This window comes from Oryzias latipes, chromosome 8, assembly GCF_002234675.1.
Source record: "Oryzias latipes chromosome 8, ASM223467v1".
In the NCBI taxonomy this organism is placed as follows: domain Eukaryota; kingdom Metazoa; phylum Chordata; class Actinopteri; order Beloniformes; family Adrianichthyidae; genus Oryzias; species Oryzias latipes.
In genome coordinates, this window is record NC_019866.2 from 8,117,088 (window position 1) to 8,137,423 (window position 20,336).

The following is a 20,336-nucleotide window of genomic DNA, read 5'->3' on the forward strand; positions in this document are numbered from 1 at the left end:
GTCATAAGGACACAACATTTCGTGTCCTTTTGGCACCCTCTTTTGGTTGGACGTAAAGGGAGTGTAAACAAGCAAAATAAAGAATCCACATTTATCTTCTGTACCTTTTTGTCCTGTGAAGGGATTATGGAGATGCTGGAGCCTATCCCCTCTACTGCAGGGTGAGGGTCGAGCACAGGTTGGCAGGTTGCAGATCCACACACACATTTCTAAGGGACAGCTTATAATCAACCGATGAAATTGTGGACTGTGGGAGGAATGTGCGCTCAGGCAGAACAAGCAAACTCCACACAGCTGGGTTTTGAACCATTGTGGGAAGATTCAAAGTAAAAGTAAAAGTTTGTGTTTGTCACTAGTTTTAAGGATAAACAGCAGGAGTTCTCCAAATCAGAGAAACTACCACATTTTATGTGCCTATATTCACTGGGAGGATAATTAATAGAGACAATAGATCTTAAAAATAATAGCATTAGTCAAAAATGTTGTTATCAGATCAAAGCAAATGTGACACAAACTGTTTGTGGAAAGACTTGTGAAAAAGTCTGAGCAGCAACACCATAAGTCTAGATGAGACAGAACTCTGTGAAATGCCATCTGGCCCAGTCAGACTGTCAAACAGCCTGATGTCTCTTGTGAAAAATAACATTTTTTTTTTCTTTGTGGATTAAGAGCCCCTCTCCCAGGAACTCTTGGCCTTTGTAACCCATGATGCATATGCCATGTGGGTGTGGGATCTGCAGTTTACCGCTCCGGGCCTGTGTAAATAGTGCAGCAATTCCAGACATTGCTGTGAATGGTGGAGGAAGGAAATGTCTATAATCAGGGTAACTTCAACCTTTCCCATAGCAGAGTCAGGAAGCCAATCACTTGCACGGAGATGACAGTCGATGAATGGAGGGAGCATTTTGTCTGTCCTGGTTTTTGTCCAAGCGTTTGGTTTCTTTGCTCTTTTTCTCAGCTTTTTAGTGTTTTTTTTTCGTTTTTCTTGCCAAACTCTGCTGGAGGAATACTGACGATGCACACTTCTCATGTCCGGCATTTTTAGAACACTTAATGTGTTGCTGAAATCTGGATTGTGTTCTCACAGCCTGTTTGTCTGACTGTCGGTGGCTCTTGTGGCTGAGGCCATGACTCCACTGTTATTTGTACCTGTTCTTCAAATGAACAAATATTGTTGCTGATCTTTTTTTGGGGGGTAGCAAAAAAAAAAAGGGAGGGAAAAAAATATTACGTGCAGCAGAATTAGCCAGGGAGAAGCTTTAGAAGCAAAAATCTCCACATACAAAGATAATGGGACTGAGATTCAGCAACATTTTCCGCTTTTATTGCACCCATTCTCCACACCACTTGCTTTTGCAGATTTTATTCAACAGTCCCTGTCTGGCTCGCAGAATAACAGCACCAGTAAAAGCATGCCAGTGAGCAAACAAGAAGCTATTTTTGTCCATGGTTGACCCTTAACCAACCCCCTACCACGTTCACTTCTGACTGGGTCCAGCAAAGGTGGGAGGGGGTTTCACTGTGTGTGCCAGTGCTGTGAACAACAGCAACTCGAGGGTTAATTACACTTACAGGAAAGTCATGCTTGTTGAAATCAGGGAATGCTGGAGGGGAAGTGTGACGGAGCTGCACGCCCTTTTGCTGTTGAGTTACTTCTTCTGAAAGAGTTTTAAGTGTTGTGGGGAAGTTTGCTTCTTTACCCCAGACTCACGTTGTTTTCATTCTCCCATTAGATGCATTAGCTAAATGTTTAGCTATATTTAGAAAAGGACTGATTTAGACTCTGGCACTGGATAACATCAGGTGTGTAATCTGTTTTTGCAGAGATTTTCTGTCAGGATCGTTTAAAGCTTTACTTCCATTCGACTCGTCTATAACTGCTGATATTTTAAAGTGAAAAGGTCGACTTTGGGTAAACCGTTTCCACTGTTTAGCTTCCAAGGAAACAAATGTTTGGCATTTCCGTTACTTTGTTACCACTAGTAACAATCCATGTGAACGTTCATTGGCAGCTTTGCCGTACAAGTGGTGCCCCACACCCAGCACATGTAGATGATGGACAATAGAAGGAAGCAGCAACACCTGGAGACAACCTGTGCAAGCAAAGAGAAAGCAGGCAAAATCCCCAGATGAAAAAAAAAAACGTTTTCACACTCAACCTTGCTGCCAGCTGTTGGTCAGTACAAAAGAATGTGCAAACACATTTCAAGCAAGCAGCTGATTGGGAGTATTTGGGTATACATCAGTTTTTTTCTGATTATTTCAGTGTGGTTAAAACTGCCACAAGGCCTGCCTCTTTTAGCCTCTGGTGGCTGCTGCTTTTAGCTTCAAAGGAAAATGGAGGCCTACTGGGATTTCCCTCTGGCTTTCCCACCATCTGCAGAGGCCTGCATGGGATTTGATGTTGGGGAGTTCTGCTGAGAGTCTCCTGCAACCTCTTAAGCGCACACAATCTCTTTAAAGATCGTAATAAATGCTTGAACCTTTCGTCGCATTTCTTCCAAGTCTGTCGTCTGCCTGTCCATCAAAGGCCGGCAAGCATTCAAACTTTTACACATCGACTGTGTGAAAATCAGATCCAGGTGAAACACGTGAGAACTTTGCTGTGAGCTTTGAACCAAAGCTGTTTTGGTGCCACGTTGTTACCAACTTATTTATTGGCTCAACCTATTTTGCAAAGAGCATTCAAAGAAAAACAGCATTTTTTGGATGGAGCTGTCCGTCATATCCACCCAGCTTACATCTGATCTGGGTGCATAACTGCGCCTAGCTAACATAAAATGTGTGTTTTATCCAGCTCCCTGTGAGATACCTCCTGAAACCACCCCAGTAAAAACTTGCAGGAAATAGGACACACTCTGTCTTTAATAGAAAATATCTGTGAGCTGGAACTACCTGAACTTTATTAAACTGTGACCATCAGCAGTCGTCACAAACAACGGCTCTGATTCATCTAAATTTTTCTGCTTTGATTCCCATATTTTGCTTTCAAGGCGATCAAACAGTTTGGGATCTAAGATCTTTATCCAGCAGCAAATCTAAAAAAGTGGATTGAAAAAAGCTGCAACTAGTAGAAACGCTCAGAGAAATCTGTGGAAAAAGAGTAAATTACTTTAAAAAAATTTTGATTTAAAAAAAAAGGAAACTCTTATGAAACAAGATCTAATAAAATACACAGACAGTTTGTAATGTCTTTGTAAGAAAAACAGTGGTTTGCCAGCTCTGTTGCAGTTTCTGCATGACCATGAGTTGCATTTTGTGGCATTTTGAAGAGGTCCATGACCCTTTCTGATAAGAAAACCTCAACCTAAAAAGAATAAAATGTCCAAGTTTGGTGGCACAACTGTTTAGAACGCTTTAGAAAAACAAACTTATTTTAATGGTTTGTTTGAGGAATGACGAAAGGACTTGGATGGAATTGCCGTTGGAAAAAAAGTGCATGTACAACTTCATTAGCTGCTAAAATCAGATTTTTCTCTAAGAACTTTATCCGTAGAAAAAGAAGTGATTGTAATTGTTGTTTGATTGACCTGTGTGCAAATAATTGCAACCCAAACAAAGTTCTGCAATATTTGCAGTTTATTATTTTATGTTCCATTAGCAATTCAAATCCAGTGATAAACATCTGTGAATTATTCTAATCTTTCCTGCTTTGACATATAAAGCCAGATTATATGACAAATAGTGGTTTTCAAGATAAAGCAACACAAAAAGTAATGATAACTTTACAAAACTACACCAGAATGCAATTATAAATAGATTACACTGAACTGACAAGAATAAATTCTGAATCTTAAAAACATGCTGCAATGGACTCCATAATCATCATATTAAAAAATATGCTTACACTAAAAAAATAAATATGTTAAAAAGCCAAATAAAATGATTTTAATCACCATTTAATTTAAAAAGATAGTTCAAAATGAAAAATGTTGTCTTTATTTTCTTTAATGAGTTTTTTCATCAAGTTTATCCCACTTTCTGACTGTTGTCTACTACTGACTCGTCTATATCTGCAGTTTTTGCAGAAGTCCGTTCATTCTCCCCAACAGTCTTCTGTCTTAAAAGAACATTGCAGCACAAGCTTTTTTGTTCTCTCTGTTTGTTCTGGCTGCTGTCTGTAAACAACTGAAAGCCCGTATTTCTGGTGTAAAAACAGAATGAAGCAACAGATTAGAGCTATTTTAAGCAGAGTCCGAAAAGAGGTGTTTTGTGTACATTGGATAAATCTGGATAAGCTGTCATCAAATGTGACTCAAGACAAGATGTTTGGAGTTTTTTTGACTCTTGGGACATTTTCCAGCACAAGAGGATTTGTTGCAGATGTGAGTAAGTCGATTTAAATAGTTTTCTCTTGAAAAATTAATAAAAACGTACTTTTCTGTGTGACACGCTGGAAGATGTTTTCCTGAAGCTCTTTCTATCTGCGCATATTTTTCATTAACTTGTTGCTCACCATGTTCAGTCCCAGGAGTGTGTCACAACATGTTGTGCCTTGTTATCCACGTTTTCTCAATCGATTATTTTCTCCTGTTCCACACATTACTTGATGCCAAATGTGAGCGTTGGGGGTTCTGAACCCAGCTGTGCCATGCTCCTGAGCATGTTGGGTCCTGCTCTGAGCAGCCTGGGAGTTTACAGTTTGACATCAGCTTCTAAATCATCCCATATCTCTTTTTTCTTTTTATCTTGAACTTACCACACTTGGTTTTTGTTTTTTTTCTCGTTTCCTGTTTGGGGTCACAGATGTCATCAAAGAAGACATCGAAGCTACTTTTTTTGCATCTTTTGCTTGTCTTTCTTCTTTTCTTTAAATGTTTTAGTTTCAAACACAGTTTTGAGACTAATTCAAATAAATGTTGCAATAAAAAGCATAATCAGATGCTTGTGTTTACTAAATCTGCAAGATATGCCTCACTTCCCATAGAGGACAACAATGTTCCTCATAAAACTGATTTACTAACAGCTTGTTCTGATTATTATAGTTAGTTGCTTGTAAATGATTCTCTCCTCTTCAAAGTGAACATCCCTCTGAAGTCCTTTCAGCTCTTTGTGTTGCAGAGAGGGAGGCAAAGGGAGAGGGTTAACTTGTGCAGTTCCCTCCTCCTGACGTCGACTGTGAACTCGCACTCTCCCGCATGCACTACACACGCGCTCACAACCTCACCCGGCTGAGGTCGACAGAGAGGCGCTGAACACGCTGTGTTTTGCTCAGAGCTGAGTTTGGTCTCCCTCCTTTTCGCCTCCCGTGATCTCCTCTGGCCTCATCGCTCCATGGGACTCCAGACCTGGCCACCAAGCAAGCCACCACTGCCCTCCATGGCCTGCCTTGATGTGGAGACCCCTTCCATCTGCAGGGGTAAATTCAAATCAGGTGCTTTTTATTTCTATGGGTACAGTTTTAAACTCTCAACAAATGTTTATCTTTGCTGTTGTATGTCTTATAGCCAAGCATCAATTTTTACTCTTTTACTGTTTAGATTTATGCACAAAAAAACCACTCCAGAAACTACAATGGGTTGTAGTTTCTGGAGCTCAGGTTGGTTTTGTGTCACATGACATTAGAATGGTTTCTCCCCTGTGAAATATGTGCTTCTTTGAACTTAAGTAGAATTGTCAGACATGTTGCTCATCAAGATTCTGCTCGTCATTTGAATGCTTTTAATCTTCCATTTTGCATTCACCTGCAGCAACAGAGCAGTTATGTTCCCGACGCGAATGCTCTACTGCCGTTTGTCACTCCACTTTGTGTGGTTAATGATGACAAAATGTGCACAACTGAAAGAAACATTGTTGGGAACAACAACATTAAAGTCACCTTTGAAGAAATGCAGAGACATATTGTGCTTTAGAATTATTAGAGGTTTAAACATGATGGTTGGTGTGCTATATTGTTTCCTGCTGTGAAGGACACACCCACTCACCAGGAGGGAAACAACAGATTTCTCCCCCTCTTTTAAGTAGATAATAAGCTAAACATTTCTAGTTTATCTTGTTTTTATGATCCAATTGTGTTAATAAAAGAAAAGAAAGTTAACTTTGGGGATACAAATGTTTGACTTTTTTCTGAATTATTTGTAATGTTTACCATTTGTAAAATCACCAGAACTGCAGATTTATTCTGCTACTAAACCAAACAGTTTATTTTGTGGCTGGTTCTAGTGAATTCTGTTGAAGAAAGACAAAAAGGATTGGACCGATGACAGACCTCCAGGGATGATTTGTTGAGAACAACGTTGGTATGAGATTAGAGATTACATCAGGAGTGGAGGATTCCAGCAGATCCCCCTCTCTGCGTTTCTCCATAACTTCTGTTCATGCTTTGATGCGACTGCAGAGCAGGAGAGACGCTTTGCATCACAGAAAGGTTAGCCAGGGTTGAAGCAGAAAACAGGAGGACACCGGGCATGAGCTGTGCCCCCATAGGGATGTTCAAATAAAACCCTGCATTTTCTCCTGCTGGTTGAGGGCAGCTTTGATGTTATTGATATGCGGTTCCACGGACTCATAAAGTCTCTCGCTTGTGGCATTCTTTTCGAGTCACAGTGAATATAAACGTTGAGACCAAGCAATGGAAACTTCTCCAAACCTCCTGGTAGGATTGGTCTGACCATCACCCCCCATGGCCCAGAGCCTGTAATGGGAAAACACATCAGGCACAGCATGTTCTCTGCTCTGCAGATGATGTGAGAGTAGACATGGCCTTCCACCCTTCGCCTCAGCTCTTGTCACTCTGCGTCCCCTGCCCACCACTCCAAGCCCATCAACTTCCCCTTGACTCAACTGGATATCCCACCCCCTCAGCAGCCCCCAACTTTCACGTTTCCCAGGCCTTGTTCTCACAGCTGCCCAGTTTATTTTTGCTCCAGTGAGTCACAGAGGCCTGCTCATACGCCTTTCCCAGGAGAGTCGAGCAGGTCTGTGTTTGGAGCTGGTCTGTGTGTGTGAAGACTAGATCTAGCTGAGCTGACGGCGGTGACGGTGAGATGTCGTTCACGCCGCCAGCTCATTTGTCAAGCACCGCCCTCTCTGCTCTCAATGGTATTCCACACCAAAAACAAGCCCACGCTCACTTGTTTGGAAATGTTTAAACTGGGGTCTTACTACAGTTTACATTTTTGGTTAAATGTCACAAAGTGTCCAAACACTGCATGCAGAGCTCGGATGAAAAACTGAAGAATTTCTCTTGGAGGATGGTCCCATCTTTGATGTCTAACATGAACGCTCACTGCTCATCCATCCAAAGAAAGATTCTAAAACAATTGGAGAAGCAGTCACGACGGACTTGACCGGCTTGGAGTTGACTCATAATCATGACTGCAGCCCTGATATCCATCCTCTCACAGATGTTTATATTCTGTTCTGTTCTGTTCTTACCTTGTTCTCTGCATTTGGAACCCACAGATATTACCTATCATTAGAAGGGCTCTGAGCCAGTCAGCCTGGTCTGGTACTCTCAACATCTATCCTTTAAAACCATAGAGGAAGTGAGCAGGATGTCTGTGGTTGAGAGCTTGGTTAGCATCAACCCTGCAGGGCAGCACGTTGATGGAGAAATAATAAGTATTTTTGTTTCATTTGAGGCCTCGCAGGTTTCAGAGTTTGAAGCCACAGAAAGCGATGACTCGGTCCAGAAGGTTCTGAATGGTAAATGTTGAACTTCAACCTCCGTGTTTCTGCTGTCTCACAGTCCTGCAGCTGTGTTTGCAGCAGAGGAGAAGTCGGGAGCAGCTCGTGGAGCAAGGCATCATGCCACGTGAGTCTTCCTACTTACCACAGTCTTGTTTGCCTTGAATATATGACAATTACAAAGACAAAAAAAATAAAGAAAATCCCCTTTTGTTATATATTTCTACTATTCTTTGGCCTCTTCACCCTGCCATTTTTAAATAACACACACATGAAACGCTCTATGATTGCACTTTAATATGACTTTTACACGTAACATTTTTATGCCAGCGTTCCCTCATTTTATTTATAAATAATATTCCATGTTAAATATGAAACACGTGTGAGCTGATTGCGCAGAGACAGCTCTTCCATCATCTGTCAAGGGGGGTGTAGATTGAATTCACTCTCGCTCTAAATCAACTTTTTGTGTAAGACCAAGAAAAAAATGATAGGATTCCAGAAACCTCCTTTTTTTTTTTGGGGGGGGGGGGGGGGGGGGGGGGGCTTATTTGTGGTTGTTTTCCTTCTCCTGTCTCCACACGGTCACATGAGTCAGGGACCGGGCCGTCAGCGCAGGTCATTCACCCCCTCCATGATGCGGCCAAGCATGGCCGTCACACAAACTACCAAAGTGGAACATTCTCCAGCTCAGCACGCTGCTTCTCCTACACAAATGCGGTTTAGGCAATAAGCAGGAATGTTTTGCTTTGCTCCTCAGGCACGCTCCTGAGAGCCCCCACCACCACTAGCTGGTGGGTCGTTAAACCAAACAAAAACCTTTCTATCATTCGTGAGACGGTGGTGAGCCAGAGGCTGGAGGCAGGATGAGTTTATCCTGAGTGATCAAAGAGTAACTCACTGAGGGGATAATCTCTTTGTTTGAGTCAGGAGAGCTGACGTTTCCTGCTCACAGTTTTGCTTTCAGACTAAAACTCCAGCTTTTTACACTTAAATTTAAGCACTTGTCAACTATAGATTTGGAAACTCACAACATTCATTTTACTCTGCGTTAATCTGGGTTTCTCCCTTTGCAGCTCTAAAATCACCTGCTGCCTTTCATGAACAGATTCGCAATCTGGAGAGAGCCCGAGTAAGACAACAGCGATCACCATGTCTGACTTCTCTTTTTATAGAATATGTTCATAAAATAGTAAGAAATGTTTCTGTTTTTGCACAGACTGGGAACTTCCTGAAGCACAAACTCTGCAGCAGACCAGAGCGCTCTGAATTGGTCCGTATGCACATCCTGCAAGGTAATCCCTCCGTCTGCTCTTACTGCCTGATAGCACCTCGATAAGCCGAATGATTAATGTGCTTATTGGTATGTCTGCTCTTATTATCAACAATCTTATAACAGCATAAATGTATTTGTGCATAAGAGGCTGCTGGAGAAGTCTGGCTGAGCCTGCTGTGAGTCAGGGTGACAAACCGGTCCAGGGTCTGATGGATGCTGAGCAGATCAGCGATGAACATCCTCTTTGTGTTTATCAGAGACGCAGGCAGAGCCCTCCCTGCAGGCCACACAGATGAAGCTGAAGAGAGCCAGGCTGGCTGACGATCTCAACGAAAAAATTGCTAAGAGGCCTGGACCTCTGGAGCTGGTCGAGAAGAAAATCCTGCCTGTTGACTCTGTTATTGAGGAGCTCATCGATGGTAGATGCTTATCCTCTTCCCCCCTCATTTCAAAGTCACGATTTAACTAAAACAAACCAGCAGAATATTCCATCAATTCACTTTTGAAAAATGCTACAAACTTCTAAAACATAAGTTGTACAAAGGAAAAGTTTCTTAGATGTTTTTGAGCTCAGATCTCCCTCAATATATTTGGACATCAAGACCGCCTCACAAGTCAATTTATGGTTATTTAATTTCTTGTGTTTTTTTTTTTTTTTTTTTGTATTTAAAGGTGCTTCTATACTTTTCTGATGTTGGTCTCACAGGTAATGAGGCAGATTGCTCTCAGACGTTGCCTGCCTCAGATGTTTACAGCTTTGATGAAGACAGCGGTGATGCAGTTTCGCCACTGCAGTCTAACAGCCAACCGTCACCGCGCTCACATGCTTCCCCATCAGAGTCCGAAGGGGCAGAGGCCACGTCTGTCCTCAAAGCTCCCACACAAGTATGTATAAAAGAAAAAAAAACGAACAAAACATCAACTTTTTTCTTGCAAAAAATGAAGTTGTCTTGGCAGATCTTGATTTTGAAGGATAATTTTTAATTATTTCTCATTGGAATGGAATTGGAATTGGAACATACAATTAAACTTTAAATCTGTTTTAATTTGCCTTTTCTTGGTTTTCTAGCACTCAGTTCTAAGCCCCAAAGCCACCACAGATGTAGTCAACACCAAGCAACAGAGCAACCAGCAACCCCGTCTGTCCAACACCAACTCTCCGTCAGGTCCAGTTCTTGTAAAAGTAAGGCTTTATTCTTTAGGATGGATTCAGATTGTGCACAATCAGCTGATAGGACTGCGATATGTGACTTGTGGTGCTTCTTTTTCGGCTTAATTGACTGGTTGTGTGCTTTCTGTTATGGCTTTTTCCTGAAGACATTCTTCCAGATAAGATGTCAAAGGCTGCACTTTGTCAAAGTTAAAGTCACATTAGTTTCGTGGGGCGTCTTTCAGCCGAGTCAAACTGGGGGCGAACAGCAATTTCTGAGCAAATCCGTTTGTCATCCAAAGATCTGACTGACCTTCTTCACTTAAGCTTCATGCAATCTAAACTAAAAATCAAAGAGTGGGAGTCAAAAAACAACAAGCTCATTTATCAGAACCCTGTCTTTTTCTCAGAATAACACTCCTCCTTATGGAACGCTTCAGGGGAATAAATTTGACAAACTGGAGGCTGCCTGCTTGTTCGACTCAGCCTGAGTTTCTGGTTTCATACCTGCAGTAAAACCCGTTGCCCCTGCGCTGAAACATTTTGCGTGCACTACATCCTGTGACAGCAGGAGGTAGAACAAAAAGAATCGTGTTGCCACTACCCATTTCCTCATCCTCCTGCTTTCGCTGGGTATCACACTAACATTTCAAAGCCTTGCAATGTTGGTGCTGGCAATGCAAACTGCATTTTCAGTGGCCTGAGATCTCAAACAGTGGCTAAATTATCCTCAAAAGGTTTTTACATTTTTGTTTTCTGTGTTTTGCTCTGCAGCAAAGCTTGGCCAGGCTACCAGCTGACAAAACCCGGGGCAAGAAAAGCAAAGAGCCCAGGCCGCGGGTGAAAAAACTGAAGTACCATCAGTATATTCCCCCTGACCAGAAGCAGGAGCACAATGAAGTGCAGATGGACTCCTCTTATGCTCGTCTCCTGCAGCAGCAGCAGCAGTTCCTGCAACTCCAGATCCTGAGCCAGCAGCAGCAGTACAGCTACCAAACCAGCCGGCCTGCTTTGATCCAGTATGACTCCAGTACTAAATTCAGGTTCTTTATTCTCATCCACTCAAATGTAAAATGTCCCTTCTGTTTTCCTTTTCACTCAAAGTTATCTGCCGCAAACTGTTTTTGTTGTTTGCAATTTTCTGCCAAAAGCGTCCTATACAGAGGCACCAGATTGTGAAAAATGAAGAGTGGATTCCCTCTCACATCTCTACTCCCTTTTCCGCTTGTCTCGTTAGATCAACAAATGAGGCACAAACCAGCTGTTCAGCTGTTGTTCTCAAAGGAAACCGTCAGACCGCTCCTGCACAGCTCCTCCCCACCACGACCAATCACAGACCAGAGCATTTACCGGCTAATCTGGATGAGATGAAGGTGACAATCCAAAGCCCACAAACAATCAGATTGAATCAACCTGAAGGCCTATGCAGCGGCGATTTATCAAATCTTTTCCTTTTCAGGTTTCTGAGCTCAAAATGGAGCTGAAGCTCAGATCTCTGCCTGTTTCTGGGACTAAGACCGATTTAATCGAGAGGCTTAAGTTGTTTCACGAGAGCTTGAACATCCAGAGTGCTGTTGCCACGGAAACTACTGCTGCTAAAGCTGCCTCACAGTCTGAAAACGTCAAGTCACCTCCGCCGGTTTCTGTGATAGCTTCCAAAGTGTCCAACCTGGGCATAAATGACAATAATATGAGTCCAAACTTCAACACATGTATAAGTCCCCAACAGGGAACAACTCAAGAGGAGAGTCCCACACAGAAAAGTTCCACTGAGAAGGACTCCGAAAAGGACAAGCGTCTGCATGAAAAGGAGCGACAGATCAAGGAGCTCATGAGGAAGCTGGAGCAGGAGCAGAAGCTGGTGGAGGAGCTGAAGATGCAACTGGAGGTGGAGAAAAGAAGTCAGCAGGGGGACTGTCCTCTTCAGCTCAGCCCTTTGGTTCCTCTCCAGATTAAAAAGGAAAGCAGGACCCCATCCAGCTGCTCGGTCTCCTGCGGCTCTCCCTCTCTGCTGGTCAAACAAGAGGAGTCTGTGGATCAGAACCGCATGAGCAGCACAAACCCGTTCATCATCTGTCACCAGACTGCCGCGCAGCCCGACGGCCTGCAGACTGTCCAGTCCAGAGCTCAGGTCCTGCTGCCCCCCACCCAACCAGCACCGGTGGAGCTGCACGGTGCCGCCAGCAGCACAGCTCCAGGCCACATCCAGACCTCTGGACAGATGCCACAGAAAACACAGGTCTCAGCAGCATTACAGCAACAATGCAGCACTCAAACCAAGCAACTGAAAAACGTAAGAAAACATTCATCTGCATGCACAGACCTCCGCAGACTCCCTCCCTATTACTCATCAGTGTCAGCTGTATTTTTGTAGCAAATTTGAATCCTTTGAACACATTGTGTAATGTAAAATGTATGTTTCCCAGGCATCATAAATCCCATTTTGTGGGCAGTAAATAGAAGGTCAGTTTGGACTCGTGAACGTGATGCCCTGTTTTCAATGGCACTGGTTAATCTGTCCTCCTCGTGAGGGCTGGCTGTGCTGCCCTCACAGGCCTCTGCTGCTCTGAGCAGAACTGACACGGCATTCATGAGTTACACAGAATTTCACTTCATTTCCCCTCAGGGATCAATAAAGTTTTTTTCAATAGTGCTATAGTCTGCCCCATCAGAACCGAAACAGGGAAAAGTCTACTTTAAAGTTGCAACATTTCCAAGCAGCATCACCGTGGGACCAAAAGAAAAAAAAAAACACAGACTTTGGGAATTTAACACGTTCATACATGACTCTCCTCATTTTCCATTTTATCACCACATTCAAAGTCAATTATTGTGACACCCTTAAATAATAATTGGTCGGAAAATGATCCTAAATTTGTTTATTCTCTCTGTTCTCTGATATTAATATATCCTCATTGATAAGGTAACCCTTTCAAACCATTGTTTATGTCAATTGTATTCTGTTTTTGTTCATTTTTTGACACATTGGTTTTTTTTGTACTGAACAGAAGACACAATTCACAAACCAAGTGAGAAAAACCAAAGATCCACCTCGCTACGAGGATGCCGTTAAACAGACGCGCAGCATGCTGGCTGCAGTTCAGGTAACTTTAAAAAATAGATAAAGGAATTTTGATCTTTACATTTTTGATGAAGTCCCTTTGTGTGTTTCTCTGCAGATTCCCACTGCAGCAAGCCAACACATGGATGACCTCTTCGATGTGCTGATTGAAAGCGGCGGTGAGAAGTGTTGCTCGTGTTGAGGCTCTGACCTGGTTGTGGGATACCTGATGATGTGTTAACTGTGACATTTGTTTTTTCAGAGATCTCTCCTTTCATCAGGCAGGAACCTCCCGGTCTGGACAAGCCTCTCCCGGTGACAGCCAGCGTAACCACCCTTCCTATCAACACGGTGCTGTCCCGGCCTCCGCCCTTGGTTCAGGTGGCTCAGCTGCCCGGCTCCACCCTCAACTCCTCCGCCACCTTGACCGGGTTGACCTCCAACACCCAGCTGGAAAACCTATTAGACAACACGCTGGACGCTAAAACACAGAAACTGAAGCTGACGGAGGAGTTACAGTCACCTATGGAGGAGCTCCTCATTGAAAGCACACCACCTTCTGGTCCAAACCTGGACAACAGCAACATAGACAACATGGACTGGTTGGACCTTACGCTGTCTGCACCCGCAGAGGGAGTTAACCCTTTGGACATGTCAATATCTGTGGGTGTCTTCTCCCCAGACTTCCTGGATTCCCATGAACTGCAGATGAACTGGGACTGACTGCATAAAGGTGAATTCTCTAATCTGTCATTCCAAAGTCATATTTTGTTTTTCGATGGGATCATTTGTTCTTTAATGATCGGAAGTTGCAAGGTGAGGTTGGAGCAGGCAGATTTTTTTTACGTTTTATTTAGGCCTCTGTACATAGAGAAAGATGAAATGGTACTTTTGAGCTTAAACCTGAAGCTGTTAAAGTTCTGCACATCATTTATTGGGCTTCATGCTTAGTGAACACAGACTTATTGTTCTGTCGGGATACCAGACTACATAAAATATGCAAATGTTTTTGTCCTTACTGGGAAAGATTTGCATTAAAGCTTTTGTGTGTGTTTTTTTTACTGAGTTGCAATATCTAAAAAAAAAAAAATTTAAAATGACAGCACATAACACAACTGCCAGTTGGATGTCAACTCTCTGCTCTTTTGTTTGTTTTGCACAAATGTTTCTATTCAGATGCATAGAAAGCAGAAGTAACCTGTAGATGAGCAATTATGCAGTAGTTTGGAGTTGCCTGCTTTAAAATTAAAAGGCAAAAACATTTAACTGAATAAAAGTCAAAATACAAGAACACATTGCTCAGTTTAAACTTTAAATATTTAAAGTTAAAGTAGATTTTCTTTTTTCTTTTAGCAAAAGTTCAAAGAACTTAAAGTGCACACTGCTGCTTCTTCTATACTGGAAGCCAAAACATTTTGGCGGGACATTAACTTTGACCTAGTCTATCATTTCATAGGATTTAAAATGTGAGTTTGGTTGCCAACAAGGTGGCAAAACCAGTCCTAACTTCTATTTCATAATACTCTTTGAACATTTCCTAATTTCATAACTAGTTCTGTAGGTCTGTAGTGAAATTGACAGCCCACTTCTGAGGAACTGTTAGTCCTTTGAACCTCATCTTAAGGCAGTTGCTCAAAGAATCTGCTTCACTGCAGGAATCACGGGATTCTGATGCATTGACTTCTAAAGTGTTTTTCTTTCTTTTAATTTTTTTATTAGTATTTTTTTCCACTTTTTCCTCCATGATCCATTTTCACAGTTTTAAAGGGAAAATAATATTCTCAAAAAACAAATTTAAACAAAAACTCAAGTGGGAGCCTTTTGTTTAGTTGCACATCAGCGTCCTCTGGTGGTCACATTTGGTTAGACAAATCCTAAACGTATTTAAAAAAACAAAAAACTTCATGATGAATAAAAACATCATGCACTTCAGTGTTTTTTATTTATTTAGGAAGACTATGCCATTAGTATTTTTCTGTCTGTAACCCTTGTGCTATCCTAGTCACTTTGACATTGGGAGTTGGGTCATGTAGACCCACTAGACAGTGCTCTGAACCTTTTTTCTTCAATGATTTGTGATCTTCACTGGTGTCCATAGATTACATGAAATCTTTCCACCTTTATCCACCTCTGTCATGGTAGGGAGAACACGTCAATGTGAGGGTGGGGTCATTTACGATAGCACAAGGGTTAAATCAATCACTTTAAGTTCCTGAAATTTTATAAACTGAGTCATTTAGCGGTGAAAAGAGTGATTTTTTTTTACTTTGTTTTTGTTTCTCATTAACGCCTGATGTGAGTTTCCTATAAGGGTTATGTGCTGGAAATAGAAATGCTTTGTCTCTTTATTTGTGTTCTTCAAAACCAAAAGCATTGTAACTTGTACTTCGTAGACCATATATAAATATTGTATTTAAATATGTTTTTATACGTGAGTAGCTGTTTTGTACATACAGAAATCAGAGTGGGATGCAATGGAGCGTCGATAAATTTTCTTCAAAGGTTGTTAAAAAAAAGGACAAACTGAAAAAAAATGCAGTTATGAATTTTACAAGAGAAATAAATGTTTTACTCATTCAAACTAAATCTGATTTTCGGTGCATTTACATTCACAGATTGTCAGTTTTCTATTTTAAACACACAGATAAACATATGTTTGCACTGAGGCTCATATTTCCACAGTTAACTTATTAAAAATGGTAAAATCCATAAAAGAAACCTTCAGAATCAGCACTTGCAGAGGATGTTTGTTCAAAGTTTCTTTTTCAAAAAAGAAAAAAAAAATCATCTTGATGGAATCCATTTTTTTAACAATCCCATAGATGAACTGAAGCAAATGTCTGCACCAAACTAAATTTACAAAGTAGTCAGCAGATCAAAGGAAGTGCTCACCGACCTTTTCTAGCTGCTGCACTGCAGACAGGAAGAGCGGAAAACATTAATACTAACTCCTCCAGAAGGAGCATTCAACATATGAGAGTGCAGCAAAAGATGATAACTGCTCTATTTCAGGTGTGTTTAACATCTGGAGCAAGTACAGACAAAACAGAGCGAAAAACACAAAGACATCCAGAGGTCACAGAGGAAGGAGGAGATGCTGGCTGAGTAAAAGCGCTAATAATTAATCTTTATTTTAAAGAAATGTTGATGGATCTTCTGCGGTTAAAGAAAGTTGGAATGAATTTAAAGAATATGATTATATACAGTGTATAGGGTCTGTTTATCTGTATTTCAGTCTATTGTTTTCTCCAAAAGCTCCCCTTTTTTGAATGAGTTCCTTAAATACACTGGGCTACATTGTACAACGTCTGTCTTTTCACATTTCTTATGTTTAGTCGTTATTTTCCAGCAGTTGAACGAACGTCTAAATTCATTTGTGCCTCTGTTATTCCAGTTTTCAGCAGAACCTGCTGGCTTGTTTGCTTCACTTTCATAGACTCCACAAGCAAAACCCGGCCGGTCTGTCCCCCGTTCAGAGCTTTTTCAGGGTTGCGATCGACGTCCGACACTTTGGACATCTGTGTGTAATGGACTTGAACTTGTTGGAGCAAAAAGGAATGAGGCAACAACCGGCAACGCAGCTGGGAAGGGCAGAAACAGAAAGAAGGGACAGTGAGAAGCAGCGGCACAAACGGAGCTCATTGTGTAAATAGGCAAATGTGTTATCAGTTGTACCCGAGCAGAGCTGTCATAACACACACCAGCCAGGTCACGCTGCTGATGGAGGTACTGGTTTCAGTCACTACAAACTGCTGACACTGCGGGCACTGAGTCCTGCTGGGCTCAGGTGGAAGTTTATCCGTGTCCAGAATCACAGAAGGAGCTGCAAAGGTCACACATGCAAGAAATGATTCCCCTTCCTCTGTTTTCATCATTTATTTTTGTATCTCAGATGTTTTTTTATTATTTTTATTATTTAGGCAATAGAAACTATGACAGCTTCTGAAAACCTGAAATTCAGGGGGGGGTTTTATGACAGGAATTCAAAAAGCTTATTATTGAAATCAAAAGTGGGTCACCTGGGAAGGAAGGCGGAGCCTCAACAAAGACAACTTTTTTCTCAGGAACATCATCATCATCCTTCTCTACCTCCTGTCTTGGTGGGGGAACAGCAGTCTCTGGAGAAAAAGGAAATGGAGTCTTTGCAAGACTTAAACATGAAGGATTAAAGCAAACATTTACCGCTTACCCTTCTGGTCAAATCTGACACATTTGACAGTTGAAGTGCTCTTAAATCGTTTTTGGAGTTCAGCCTGCCTCTCTCTGAGTTGTTTCAGTTCATTTTCAATAATGTTGATCTGCTGCAGTTTGGCGTATGCTTCCTCTGAGAGTACACAAAGCAGAGGAGGTCATACATTTGACAAAAACGTTTCATCACATCAAGAAATGCTATTTGTTTCTTTCAAGCCACCTGTTTGGCCAAGGTTTGTGCGATTCCTTATCTCCTGAAAAATGCACATAATGTTCCTCCTTTCCTGAAGTGTTTGAATCTTTAAAGAAATATCTTTCAACTCCATGGAAATTTTAGTGGCCTCGCTGTTGGTGGAATTCATGGTGACACCTATGTGGAAAAGATGGGCAGAGAAAAGCAGACGGACGTTAGTTTTCCTTCCATTTGTCCATCTTTTGAACCTGCTGAATCCGTTTTGTGGTCACAGGGTTGCTGAAGCCACAGTTGGGCCAAAGCGGGGTACACCCTGAACAGGTCGCCCGCCTGCTGCAAGGCCACACACACACTCACATTCACACCACACCTGCCTGATTTAGAGACATCACTGAACTTATGAAGCATGTTTTTAGACTGTGGGAAAAGATGGAGAGCACAGAACCAGGGCCTTTTCACACTGAGGCAAGAGCGCTGTGTTTGTTTTCCAATTTTTAAGACGTTATTATAGTTTTTAATGCTGTTTGACTCTCAAAATACTCCATTATACTATAACCATTTTATTACATGATTTATCAATATCCGGTTCCTAGTTTTTAATCAGACAGAATTAAAAATCATATGGTATCGATAAAGCACATGACAAAGATGAATTACTTAATTATTATGTAAAAATAACTATTTTAGAAATCAACATGGCAAATGCAGATCAGTCATCTAAAATATATGCAGATTATTTTACTTATAAAAGTCATTCATATAATTAAAACATAATACTATATCAGTAAAATAGACACAACACTGTTTCAGGAATTTTCATAGCAAAATTTCATCAAGTATCAAAAGTTAAAAACATGTGCAAAATTATGTTACATTAGGAAAGATTTTTGAATCAATTTATGAATTTTTGGAGCAAATGAAGTAATATCATTAAACATCGATCAATTTAACCATTTTCAATTAGTGATTAATCATTTGTTTTACTTTTTCATATATATTTTTTTTGTATTTTTATTTATTTTATAATAAAGTAATGCTGTAAGGGAAAATCTTAACACTTTAATAGCAAAGGATTTTTTTTACCCATTGTCAATGCATCTATTGATATTTACAGATTCTAAATTGTTGTTTGTGGAGCAATTTTGAATGTTCTTTGTATCAAAAAACCCAAATACAAAAGGTGGACATTTTTTAATGTCCGGTGAGGCAAAAGGTATTTGTCTGTCACAGATTCCACAAGTTCTTTCTTTCAAAAACATGAGTTTTTTCATGTTCACCACAGATACACTTCAACTCTGACAGAGTGTAAAAATAAAACCCAGGAATCACATTAAATGATTTTAAATAAAATATTTGGATAATAGTTCAAAAAGTGAGACTTTTGGTACAAACAAGCAAGAATTCTTTCCTTCAGACCTGTTAATTTTTCTTTGAGAAGCTTTTCTTTTCTCTACTTGTTACCTGTAATAATGTCACATATTTAACCCTTGTGCTATCTTAGATGACCCCACCCTTACATTGACGTGTTCTCCCTACCATGACAAAGGTGGATAAAGGTGGAAAGATTTCATGTAATCCATGGACACCAGAGAAGATCACAAATCTTGAAGAAAAAAGGTTCAGAGCACTGTCTAGTGGGTCTAGATGACCCAACTCCCAACGTTAAAGTGCCCAGGATCGCACAAGGGTTACGAAAAGGATGAATGGGGCCGTGTATGGTGAGATATTGGGAAAAATAACATGTTTCCTTATTGACATCATAGAGGGATTAAACGTGTCTGGATTTTCAACTCGACAATGATCCCAGACACATCACCTGGGCAACAAAGGAGTGGCTACGTAAAAAAAAGGAAACCTTTCAAGGTTCTGGAGTAACCTAGTCCATTTCCGGATCTCAATCTAATAGATAATCTGGAGAGGGAATTGAAAGTTTGTGTTTCCCAGTGACACCCTCAAAATATCACAGCTCTTAGAAGGTCTGTACAGAAGAATGGGCCAAAATAGCAGCTATGCTGTGTCTAAACCGGATAAAGGCCTACAGGAGACCTTTGACCTCTGTCTCTGAGATCAAGGTAACTTTTCTATTAAATTTTATTTATATAGCCCAGTATTACAACAATAGTTGTGCCAAAGAGCTTCATACAAGAACATAAAATCAGTCATAAAATGCTAAACTAAACTAAACAGTCTAATCTAAACTGGGCATTCCTGCCCTTAGACCCTTTTGTTTTGACCAAATACTCATATACAAACAAATGTTTAAAAAATGTTTAAAAATCATACAGTGTGATTTCCTGAAATCTTCACTCTTATATTCTAGTCTGTCTCTAACAGTTGAAGTGTATCTGTGATGAAATTATCTCGTCTTTAGGTGGAAAACTTGCAGAATCTGTGATCCAAAATTAAGAATAAAAATCAGAAGTAAAGTGATTGATAATTACTTAGAGGTCAAAACATACATATTTTGAAAGAAATTAATAAGTATGTGGGGCACAGAGAATATGGTTGGTAAAAAAAAAAAAAACTTCTTAGTTTCTATTATTTTGGTTGGGTAAAATTACATTTTTAAAATGTTTTGAAATAAATCCATGTTAGGATACATTTGGCACACTAATATGTTAACAAAGCTGTCTTATAATCGTGAATATAGTTTTGTTTTGCCTTACCTGTTCTGCTGCACCTGATTCATCGTCCTCATAGAGCATTAGATAGAAGCCGGACAACAGAACACTGTTCCTTTCCTCCAACTAATTATTCAAAATATTCAAATAGTTCAGCTACGTTTACAATTACCCACTGTGAACATTTACACTGAATCCTCGAGGGACAAAATGCA

At 40.8% G+C, this 20,336-nt stretch overlaps 2 protein-coding genes across 4 annotated transcripts; one reads left to right on the top strand and one right to left on the bottom strand.

Moving 5' to 3' along the window:
- The first annotated feature begins 5,066 nt into the window (after positions 1 to 5,066).
- Positions 5,067 to 15,543, top strand: LOC101157539 (MKL/myocardin-like protein 2). 3 transcript variants are annotated; one of them, XM_011478015.3, is made up of 13 exons: positions 5,067 to 5,374; positions 7,691 to 7,756; positions 8,706 to 8,761; positions 8,849 to 8,924; positions 9,163 to 9,324; positions 9,612 to 9,790; positions 9,975 to 10,088; positions 10,830 to 11,098; positions 11,293 to 11,428; positions 11,515 to 12,348; positions 13,064 to 13,159; positions 13,235 to 13,295; positions 13,379 to 15,543. In XM_011478015.3, exons 1-13 carry the CDS (start codon positions 5,275 to 5,277, stop codon positions 13,837 to 13,839), a joined length of 2,610 nt encoding a protein of 869 aa, XP_011476317.1. In that variant the 5' UTR covers positions 5,067 to 5,274; the 3' UTR covers positions 13,840 to 15,543. The 3 variants fall into 3 exon arrangements, with proteins under 3 accessions (XP_011476317.1, XP_004071645.1, XP_011476318.1); XM_004071597.4 differs by having other exon boundaries at positions 10,830 to 11,074; XM_011478016.3 differs by having other exon boundaries at positions 5,068 to 5,359.
- A 752-nt stretch (positions 15,544 to 16,295) lies between these two features.
- On the bottom strand, positions 16,296 to 20,303 carry LOC105354536 (cell death inducing p53 target 1). Its single transcript, XM_011478017.3, has 6 exons — positions 20,167 to 20,303; positions 17,528 to 17,677; positions 17,306 to 17,440; positions 17,136 to 17,234; positions 16,792 to 16,939; positions 16,296 to 16,697 (listed from the first exon to the last, which is right to left on the bottom strand). The coding sequence occupies exons 2-6, from the start codon at positions 17,667 to 17,669 to the stop codon at positions 16,589 to 16,591; spliced, it is 633 nt and encodes a 210-aa protein (XP_011476319.1). The 5' UTR covers positions 17,670 to 17,677; positions 20,167 to 20,303; the 3' UTR covers positions 16,296 to 16,588.
- Positions 20,304 to 20,336: the final 33 nt, after the last annotated feature.

Coding starts and splice junctions, on each gene's coding strand:
- LOC101157539 (XM_011478015.3), top strand. CDS start 5,275: ATGGGACTCCAGACCTGGCCACCAAGCAAGCCACCACTGCCCTCCATG. Junction 7,757..8,705: donor GGAGCAAGGCATCATGCCAC/GTGAGTCTTCCT, acceptor CTCCCTTTGCAG/CTCTAAAATCACCTGCTGCC. Junction 10,089..10,829: donor CAGGTCCAGTTCTTGTAAAA/GTAAGGCTTTAT, acceptor TTTGCTCTGCAG/CAAAGCTTGGCCAGGCTACC.
- LOC105354536 (XM_011478017.3), bottom strand. CDS start 17,669: ATGAATTCCACCAACAGCGAGGCCACTAAAATTTCCATGGAGTTGAAA. Junction 17,441..17,527: donor CACAAACCTTGGCCAAACAG/GTGGCTTGAAAG, acceptor GTGTACTCTCAG/AGGAAGCATACGCCAAACTG. Junction 16,940..17,135: donor GGCTCCGCCTTCCTTCCCAG/GTGACCCACTTT, acceptor TGACCTTTGCAG/CTCCTTCTGTGATTCTGGAC.